The following is a 10,248-nucleotide window of genomic DNA, read 5'->3' as shown; positions in this document are numbered from 1 at the left end:
CACCAGGACTCAGAGCAGTTAGTCGCTGGTTTGAAGTTTAGAAACGGTGGTAAGTGGCAGTGGCTAGATCAGCTCCACAGCCCAGCATTGAAGACCTAGGCGCCTTGATCCTGACTCAGAGCACTGATGCCCTGTGGGAAACTGGAACTCATATAGGGGAAAGGTCTGGCTGGTAATCAGCAAAGACAAGAGACAAACCCAAACCTGCATGGCATCCCCTAAGATCCATTGCACCCTACTCTTTTGCCCTCTCATCTATGTTCCTCCTGGAACCCTGCAAAAGCCCTTTGCAGACATGGGAACTGAGGACTTCAGATGCCCATGGACATAGTCTTCCTTCCTATTCTGTCACCACTGACTCCAGTCTGGATGACATGTGGTGTTAGGGAGCAGGCAAGACCAATGAGATGGGTCATGGTGGACATCTGAGCCCTGAAGTCTCAGGGCTGCAAAGGAGCTCACTACCATCCCAGTTGTAATTACACACATCCCTAGACAGGGAGCTCACTACCTGATGTGGCCATGCTTTTCGTGTCTGAACATCTGCAACTGCTGGAAAGCTGTTCCTGACATCTATCTAAACCTCTTCCTCCCTGTAGTTTTCCTCACGTGCCCCAGGGATGTCATTCAGAGCTGGCCATTGGCTGAGAAGCGAGAGTGGGAGATAGAGAGGAGACTTGGTACTCAGTGAATGAGTGATGGAGTCCATCTCTCCTGCTCTCTGACTTTCTTACCCCCACCTTCAGCTTGGGTCATGGTGGGCCCACTACTGGCCAAGTCCTCTTGGAACTGTGGTTGCCCACCCTGATCCTCTGTATGTGCTGGTGATCTAGTTCAGGAGCAGATGGGTCTTTGCAACCCTGTCAAGAATTAAGGAGGACAGAGGTGACTGCTTGGTCTGATTTAGGTGAATAATCTCAGCAGAAGTCTGTCCAGCCCCTTTAGCCACCATGAGCAAGTGTGTAGGGAAGAGGTGATGCTGGACCACAAGGTCACTGTAAGAAGAGGGGCTCCAGAAGGACTAGGGCCAAGGCCCTTCGTGAGATCTACAGTGAATGTTGGACTAATTAAATCCATTCCTAAATGCCCCAGCCCATGTGGCAACTAGGCCAGAATGTCACCGGTTATGTGGCTCCGTGGGAAAAGAGCTATCTTGCTAAACAAGGCCTTTGTGTTCCAGAGAGGGACACTACATTCTGCCTGCCCAGAGCTTTGAGCAACATCCTTGTGCCAGGATGCCAAATGGCTGTCCCCTTGATAAGGGTTAGCTAGCTAGCTTAATTAGGCAGACAGGAAGGGGGGCTGTTCAGGGAGGGTGGAGGCACTTCTGGCCTGAGCAATGAAAAGAGCCATAAGGTAGATTAAAAGCAACTCCAACCTGAACAGATAAGATGAATATGTGAAGGGCACCACGTAGGCTTTGAGCTTTGAAACTAATACTATATAGCAGAATGACCAATGAGGAAAGTATGGGGGTCCTAAATTAAGGAAAGGTCCAATTAGAAAGGGTCAGGTTCAGACAACTACAGCCTTTATAAACGCAGAGACAAAGAGACTCAGTAGATACAGATTCTAGATGTTTGGATTTATATTTTTCCCGAGAGAGAGAGAGAGAGAGAGAGAGAGCAGGCTTTTCCCATTTGGGGGCCCCTCCCCAGGGGGACCCCTTTGGGGACACTCCTGCCCAGATGGAGTTTGTATATACTTCCAATAAACTTCTCTATTTTTTATTAAAGAAGCCTTTTTGTCCACAGGTTTATTCTTCAAACTTCGTAGGGCCAGGACCCACGAGAGAAGAATCTGCACCCTGAACCCCACATGTCACCCTTAAGTGCCAACTCCAGTTGATTGGTGGTGGCTGCCTGGCTCTGAAAGGCTGCTGGGATCAATTTGTCTTGTATGCCAAGGCACACTGGGGACCCAACGGTGGTACCAGGGGCGAGTTCTAACCTCAAGTCACTTCCCTTTCTTTGTTCTGACTAAGAAACTATTGGGTGAACACTCTGGCCTCTGACATGGGTGGATAAGACACGAATGTCTGGTCCCTCCATTGGCAGTGTTGCGGGCAGCGTAGCTCCCTGGGTGGCCATGGGGAATATGGTGATCTGAGGGTCTATCTGGTCATCCTTTCCAGGTGCAACCAGGACAGGAAAGGCCTAGACCAAGAACGAGGCCTCTGAAACAATCCCCAATGGGCAGCATCCCCACTGGTGCCTCCCACACCACAGAGTTAAGGGGGGGTTGGCCTAGGGCAGCCGTGGGCAAACTACGGCCCGCGGGCCGGATTCGGCCCGTTTGAAATGAATAAAACTAAAAAAAAAAAAAAAGACCGTACCCTTTTATGTAATGATATTTACTTTGAATTTATATTAGTTCACACAAACACTCCATCCATGCTTTTGTTCCGGCCCTCCAGTCCAGTTTAAGAACCCATTGTGGCCCTCCAGTCAAAAAGTTTGCCCACCGCTGGCCTAGGGCGATAGTCCCATTCATGGTCACATGTGTACCCTGTGTCACTGCAGGGACCACGTGGCTGCTCTCCACCCGGCAGGGAAATACAACCTTTGCTAAACTCAACCCAGGTGGCAGAACCCCATAGTGTTCCTCTGCGAACCCAGGGAAGGGTGGAGGAAGTGGGACACCAGGGAGGGGAGTAATATAGGCACAGATTCCTCTGTGGCAGTGGGATGAGGGATGGGGTGGAGGATAGTCCTGAGGTGCGCCGTAAGGTGGGCTGAGCCCAGTGTGTCTGAAGATTCAGGCCTGATAGTAGAGCAGCGGTTCTCAACCTGGCGGTCGAACGACCCTTACACAGGGGTCGCCTAAGACCATCCTGTGTATCAGATATTTACATTACGATTCATAACAGTAGCAACATGACAGTTATGAAGTAGCAACGGAAATAATTTTATGGTTAGGTCACAACATGAGGAACTGTATTTAAAGGGCCAGAAGGTTGAGAACCACTGTTAAGTAGAGGAAAACCCCTTGTTCAGCGAGGGGGTCCCTTCCTGCCCTGGAAACCCTGCAGGACATCCCCCAGGACGGCCTCTCTAAGCCTGCTCCCTGCCTTTGCTGTGGGAACCCTGGGGAGATGAAGGCGGGGGAGCCCCAGGGCCCAGGTATCAGAGGGGCCCCGGTGGCCTCTAGCAAGTGAGAATCTCTCTGAGTCTGTTTCCCAACCTGCAAACGGGTGGGTGGTGGCAGCAGAACTCTCCCCCGCGGGCTGTGTGAGGAACACAATTCGATGTGGACAGGAGAAGCGCTTGGCAAACAGCAGGTGCTAGCGAAGAATAGCTACGACGTGGGGGTGGTGATGGGGACAACGCGGCCGGAATCCGGGGAGGGGGCGTTAGTCCTTCCAGCTCCTGCTCGGGGCCCGACGGTTTGGGGACGTCCTCGAAGGAGGGAGGAAGGGAGGGAGGGAACGGCCTCGAGGCCCAGACCGCCGCCGCAGCAGCGGTCCGGCAGGTGCCGGGCCTTCGCCGCTCTACAAGGGGACCGGTATCGGTCGGGACGGACATTAAGATGGTCCAATGGGAAGCTGGCGTCTCCCGAGCCTGGCCAATCAGCGCCGGTTGCTGGGCCGCGCCGGGCCTCCGGACCAATGGGAAAATTTGCGGGCGGATGGGGCGGGGTGGAGAGCCGAGTAGCTGGCTAGGACCGCTTTGCGCACGGGCCACGCGAGGGGCGCGCGGGCTGTCCCGGGGGCTGATCGCCGGGCCAAGAGGGTCAGCCCCCGCACGGCTCCAACTCTAGGCCCTGCGAACCGCCCCTTGCAGTGCGCCCTGGGGACGCCGCGTCCCGCACGCTCAGGGACCTGGGGACACCCTTCTGGGGGCGGGGGCCGCGCTGCGGAGCCGCCCACGCCGAGCTCCAGGTAGGCTGGGCCGGAGGGCGGGGTCCGCCGGGAGCCAGAGGTTGGAGCTGTAGGTGAGGGCCGGGCAGGGGCTGGGTCGGGGCGGGGTCCTTGGCTGGGAGTCCAAGTCTGGACCGGGTCGGGCTGGGGATCGGAACCCAGCTCCGCCCCACCCGCACATCTTCTGCGCCGCGGTGCGCGAGACCCTCGACTGGCGGGGACAGGTCCCTTTGTGCGTGGCCTCCGGGCCCTGCCCGACTGGCCTGGCTGGGCCCCTGCACCGCGCGACGCCGGGCGCCCTGTAGACAGCAGGGCTGTGCATCTACGGAAACTTTACAACCGCCGGAGGGGCTACGGGGACAGGGAAGTTTCCTGGGGGCGGTGCGCCGCTGGGAAGCGCTGGGGCTCATCGGGGGCCGAGGGGATGTCTCCGCATCCCGTTGCTTCCACCGCCTAGAGGACAAGGGGGGTGAAGAGGGGGTGAGAAGGACGCTGTCCTGGGTCCTTGAGCGGTGCCCCGCCCACCCTATCTCCCACCTTCATCCCCCTGGGCCACCTCGGTGGGATACCGGGACCCTAGCAGAACCGAGTCCTATCCACTCAGAATGCTACCCAGCCCGGGTTCGCTGAGGTGCCGCCTTGGGCAGGCAGCTGGGCATTCCCAGCCTTCCATTTTAATCTTCAAATAATTAAATATTAGGGACTTACAACAAGTCACCGTTCGTAACCTATGCAGAGTGTATTGCTCTGGTTCCGATGCACTTTAGATCCAAACATGTTTAGAAACAAAGGAGAGAGAAGAACCTGCTCAATGGGGTTTGATCTTTTAGGATAGACTCTTAATGTAACCTCGGGCAGTCACCTCTTGCTCATGCCCCTTCCCCTTGTCACGCATGTTGCTGTGCAGGGCACACACCGGGTCAGGACTTACACATTCAGGTGCTCAGGGGATGAGCAGCTTAGTGCCTATGGGGGAACCTGCCCCATAAGGACAGCAACAGGGGCACAATGTGAACCCTCTACTCTGCCTGCCTCCACTCCCAGATCCAGGCTGCCACTAGAGGTCTGCCTGCCTGACCTGTGCTCAGTGTAGCTCTGGGACGGGGCTGGACACAGGGGACAGTCAAAGCCCATGGCCATTCAATTCCCAAGCAGGTGGTCCAGGCCTTGAGTTTGGCCGCAGCATGTGTGGCCATGAACCTGAAGGTATGCTTTCTCCCAGCCTTGCTCTATTCCATCTACTATACCATGTCTATCCCTTGCTGCCCCTGCAAGTCTGTGGTCTGCCAGCATCTAGCATAGAGCTGGGCACATGGCGTTCTTCTTGCTGGGGACTCTGATCTGGCCAGGGGAGGAGGGTCATGTGAGCACAGCGAGGCCAGCCCCACCCTGCTTTTCCTCACTCGCTTTTCTGCAAGACCCTGGTATCTGATGACCAAGTCCCTCCTGGACGAACTGGCTCAAGCCCTCAGCCTTCAGTCCTACTAAGTCAGAGCTGCCCCCATTCCCCTGTCACATCTGGACTGTAGTGCCCCCTCCAGAGGTACCCCTCAGGTCTCTTCCTAATTTGGGGCTTCCTTTGCATCTCCTTTCCTGTTTGTGTTGCACAAGGATTCAGGGTGGGTTTACTGTGCCCCCTTCACCCCAAGAGACAGGCTTGGGGAACATGAGCAGTGGGATCCTTTGAAACACATCTGGGGGTGGGGTTGGGGGGTGCCAAGGACACCAGGCATGCAGAGCCTCAGCCAGCCCCTAGCATGTGCCCTGTGACCCAGCTTCAGCAGAGAGAGGGAGGGGGCAGAGAGAGGGAGGGGACAGAGCTGGAGTGGAGGACCAGGAAAGGAAAATGAGGGCCTTGGGGGCAAGCACTGTGGGATACAGAGGAGAGGGTACAAGGGGTTCTGGGAAATTCCCCAGTAATGGCTCAAATCGGGGGAAGACGTGTCCTTTTGCTGCAGCTTCCATCAAGATGAGGATGAGGTCTAGGGCCACTCTGCAGGAGCCCCTGAATTAGAGAGTAACCAGAGGGGGGACATGGGGTCAGGAACCCTTTCAATGGGCCTTCCCAACTGGAAGGGCAGCGCATGGTGACCTACTTCACAGGTCAGAAGATGAGCCCAGTGCTGGTGGACAACGACCTCACCTACATGGCTCCCCCTTTCCCCTCCCCCGACCCTGGGTCAGTCATAGGCGTTCCCCCTGCCCCAGTGGACCCAGAGGGGCCAGCAGCCCCTAGAGCAGGGGTGGGGAACCTTTTTTCTGCCAACGGCCATTTGAATACTTATAACATCAATCAAGAGCCATACAAAATTACCAGCTTAAAAATTTGCCTGCTATATTTGGTCAAACATTTAATTAACTCACCCCGAATGCCTTGGGAGGGCCAGACTAAATGATTTCTCAGGCCTTGTACTGCCCAGGGCTAGACATTCCCCACCCCTGGTCTAGAGCAAAGCAGCAGCAAGCTAAGTGCGGCCACCAGAGGGCACCAGGGACCACCGTGCCGGGCCAGACTGGCTCCACCCAGGACCCTTCCTGAGGCACCCTGTAGGGAGACCAGGGCTCTGCTTTCTCTAGGTTGCCTGTTCTGGGTGCGCAGCTGGAGAGGAGCCAGAATCCCTGGAACAAGCCCCTTGCTACCCCTCAGAGCCCCTCTTCACCGTTGGTGCAGGCAGAGGACACCCTAAGTCTGGATGGCAGGGTGGTTGAGCACCGTCTTGGGCGAGGGCAGTAAGGGACGGGCCCTGCAGCGGCACAGCACTGAGTGAGGACTCCTTCCGTTGCATACCCCAGGCACCGCCCTGCTTCCGTAGGACAGCCCCGCCATCACCAGCGTCCCGGCAAAGACTCCAAACCAGCCACTCAGGGCGAGGCTGTGCCTCTGCCTCAGTGCCCTCATCTATAACTGAAAGGGTGCAGCCAAAGTGGGTGCCTTTTCACGATGCACCGAGTTACCAGAGTGACAGGGAGGCGGCTTGGAAGAGCTCATCAGGATTTGCCGTGGTGCAGCCCGAGGCTCTGGTGCAAAGCGGGCTCTCCGACAGGCCTGCTGGAGACCCTCCCCTGAGCTCCTCACTACCCACTGTGGCCCCAGGCCACCAGCCCAGCCCTCCCAGCCCTAGCCCCAGCCCTCCTCTGGACTCCGTTGGTGCCCATGGGAGCTGTCTCGTTGTCAGATGTCTGCGGGTCCATAGCTTGCTGTTCTGGCCTGGAGGCTGGCCCTTGAAGGCTGGACTGGGCTTCTGCCTCAGTTGGAGACACAGCAGGCCTTTTCAAGGCTGGGGTGGGTCTGATTAAGGGGTGTGGTGACTCCCTTGACCTTGAGGTTCTTGGTAGAGGGTCCTTGGCCTGGCAGGTGACCCCAGAACCTGCAGACCAGTTCTGAGGGGGTGATGAGAAGGGCTCCCCATGACAGGTACTCCCTGCCCTCACATCACAAATCCCATCACTGGTTCTACCTTCATATCTCAAGTCTGTTCATCTGTTGATCCATTTGTCCACTGTCCCGGGACTCCTGTTAGGCTCTGCCCTGTCCTGACCGATACAGCACTGCCGTGACAAGGATGCCCTGGGAGTGGAGACCCATGCCTCCCCAGCCCTCCCGCTCCCTCTGCTTCCACCCTCCACTGTGGGAAACTCTTCCTTGGACTCCCTCCCCCAGGCGGCCCTGCAGACGTTCCCACCCCCACACTAGTGTTTACTACTTGATCTCCTCTGTGTTTGTGGGGTTCTTGGCCTGGCAGGAGCCCCAGGAGAAGGAGCACATTCTTCTTGTGACCGCACATTCCCAGCTCAGTGGGTGAGTTGTGGGAGCCCTGGGGGCAGGAAAACCTCCTGAGTTCAAGTGCTGGCCCAGTGCTACCCTGCCTGGACCCAGTTTCCCCGTCTGTCACATGGGGTATTGGGCCGGCCCAAGGTGTCGAGTGAGAGTCTATGTGATGATAGTGCACAGCCAGTTACTTCAAGAGGTTTCTCATCAGTGAATAGAGCGTTGGCCTGCAGACTGAAGGGTCCTGGGTTTGAGTCTGGTCAAGGTCACATGCCCAGGTTGTGGCCTCGATCCCCAGTAGGGGGCGTGCAAGAGGCAGCCAATGATTCTCATCATTGATGTTTCTGTCTCTCTCCCCCTCTCCCTTCCTCTCTGAAATCAATAAAAAAATATATGAATAAAATAAAATAATAAAACCTCCACCATTTAAAAAAGAGGCTTCTCATGAGGCCAGTGCTGGGAAGAGGCTGGTGGGTTTTTTTGTTTGTTTGTTAATCCTCACCTGAGGATATTTTCCCAATGATTTTTAGAGAGAGTGGAAGGGAGTGGGAGGGATAGAGAAAGAGAGAAACATCGATGGTTGCCTCCTGCACACGCCTGGACCAGGGCCAGGGATTGAGGCTGCAACCGAGGTATGTGCCCTTGACCAGAATCCAACCCAGTCCGAGGGCTGACGCTCTATCCACTGAGCCAAACCGGCTAGGGCGAGGTGGATAGAGCCTGGTGGTTTTCAGGCCTGAATAAATAAATAAATAAATAAATAAATAAATAAGGCATGCAGTTCTCTGGGACAAGCTCTATATGAACATTTAAGCCAAAAACGGAGGTGTCCCAGAAATGTCACATTCTGAGCAAAAGCTGATCCTTGAGCCTCAGACCTAGGCACAGGAGCAGCAGCATCTGGGCTGTGAGCAGGAGGGCTCCGAGGGCAGGTGGACTCCTGACCACACCTCCCTTCCTCGGCGCACAAGCTCATGTCTTCACATGCATGTGCATGCCCAGCTTGGCTCCTGTGCTGCCCTGCCTCAGGCCCCAGTGTCCTGCCTCCGACCCCATGATCCTCCCTGACTCGAAGCCCCTACCCTTGATGAAGGGGCTGAGTGAGGAGGGAGGCCCACCCTCCAGGCCCCGAAGGGGCCACGTCCACAAAGGAAGATTGGACATAGGTGGAACAATCTGGAAGATACCGGGGAGCTGAGGGCGAGAGCTCCTGAAATCAATCACGCCTCCCGGGAGATAGCCTCCCATCTGGGGTCCAGACCCTCCCTGCCTGTCTCTGCCACCCTGGCTTTCTTTTTCATGACACAGACACTCTCTGGCAACACCTCCAGGCTTGATACGAGGGGGATTGTATTCCCAGGTTGTTGGTCAAGACAGAAGGCCACGTGGGTCCTCCGTCCCCACTTCTGCAGGCATGTGAAGGGCACTTGGCCATAGCTTCAGTCCCTGGGGCCCAGAGACCAGGGAGCTGGGTGGCCTGAGGGAGCCTCAGGAAAGGCAGGTGGCCTGTCCTGCAGGACAAGTAGGGGGAAAGCAGGGCCCAGCAGGGGGTGGGGACAGAGCCCTAGGCAGCGGGTCGTGACACCCTGCATGGGCTGGACGCTGGTGTGGGAGTTCTCCTTTCTGGACCTTTAACACAACAAAGCACACCCCGCCTTCTAGAAGGGGGACAGATGTTATCATCGGTTCACAACTCAACAATCACACTTCTGAAGAATCGTCACACGTTGGAAACACAGGGACCATGGTATTCCAGTGCACACTGCAGATGTGACGGTCCCAGTCGAGTGGGGACAGGAGTGCTCACAACTGTGCATGCCAGAAGCACCACCGGTGACCTCGGGATCAGGGATGACGGTGCCCAGCCAGGAGTCTGGCCACATCCAGAAGAGACTTAGCCTGGCAGGTGGGCCTCACGAGGTGCCTTCGGTTTCCCTGCAGGAGCAGGAGTCGGCAGGATGGGTGTCGGGACCTGCTGATCTCCCTTTGAGACAGGTAGGTGACCTGGGCTTGGCCTGGGGACATCTCCTCACACAGGACAGCAGAGTGTCCTGGTGGGCTGGGTCAGTGTGGTCAACAGGGATGGACCGTGGCTCTCAGTGGTGTGTGCTTCCAGTCAGGGTCTCGCTGGGTGGGCATAGCACCCTGGACTGGACCTGGGACCTCCTGCCACCCCTGCCTGGATTCACTGATGGCCTGAGTGTGGACAGCAGCCACCATTTGACACCTGGCTTAAGGGATGAGCCTGCATTCGGGCCAACTGACCAGGATGTTAGCTGGGCTGTTCTGCACCACCTTCACATGGACGTCTGCCACGGCAGTGTCCGATATTGGCACAGCCTGCCCAGCTCAGGGTGGTCCCTGCTGCCAGGGGAGACTAAAGCCACCAGCTATGGACAGGCAGTGGGCCCACATGCCAGAGTGCCAGGAGGAGGGCACCAAGGCCAAGCAGCAGGCTTTGTCGGGCCCAGAGAGGAAATGTTTCAATCCTGCCGGCCGTAGGTCTGCCACTCACAGCCACACTGGTCTGCATTGTAGAGCGAAAGCTGCCATGGTCGACAGTGCCCTGAATAGTCTGATGACATGTGCTGGCCCAAGGCCTTGGGTGGTATCTGTTTTG

At 56.6% G+C, this 10,248-nt stretch overlaps 1 protein-coding gene across 4 annotated transcripts in view; it reads left to right on the top strand.

The window, feature by feature from the left end:
- Nucleotides 1-3,855: 3,855 nt before the first annotated feature.
- Nucleotides 3,856-10,248, top strand: part of ARVCF (ARVCF delta catenin family member) — a 44,535-nt gene continuing 38,142 nt past the window's right edge. For 2 of the 4 annotated variants that reach the window (XM_070399364.1, XM_070399361.1), the window contains exons 1-2: nucleotides 3,856-3,880; nucleotides 9,570-9,623. Coding sequence is in view for 1 of the 4 variants with exons in the window: in XM_070399363.1 (XP_070255464.1) it covers nucleotides 9,444-9,623 (180 nt within the window). In the remaining 3 variants the exon portion in view is untranslated. Of the gene's footprint in view, nucleotides 3,881-9,316; nucleotides 9,624-10,248 lie in introns of those variants that run through there. The other 2 variants (XM_070399362.1, XM_070399363.1) reach the window with 2 other exon arrangements.

This window comes from Myotis yumanensis, unplaced genomic scaffold (assembly GCF_028538775.1).
Source record: "Myotis yumanensis isolate MYYU_CA2020_CCGP unplaced genomic scaffold, mMyoYum1.0.hap1 SCAF_19, whole genome shotgun sequence".
Classification (NCBI taxonomy): Eukaryota; Metazoa; Chordata; class Mammalia; order Chiroptera; family Vespertilionidae; genus Myotis; species Myotis yumanensis.
The sequence above is the reverse complement of the archived record's forward strand: the minus strand, read 5'-3'. Positions and strand labels throughout refer to the sequence as shown.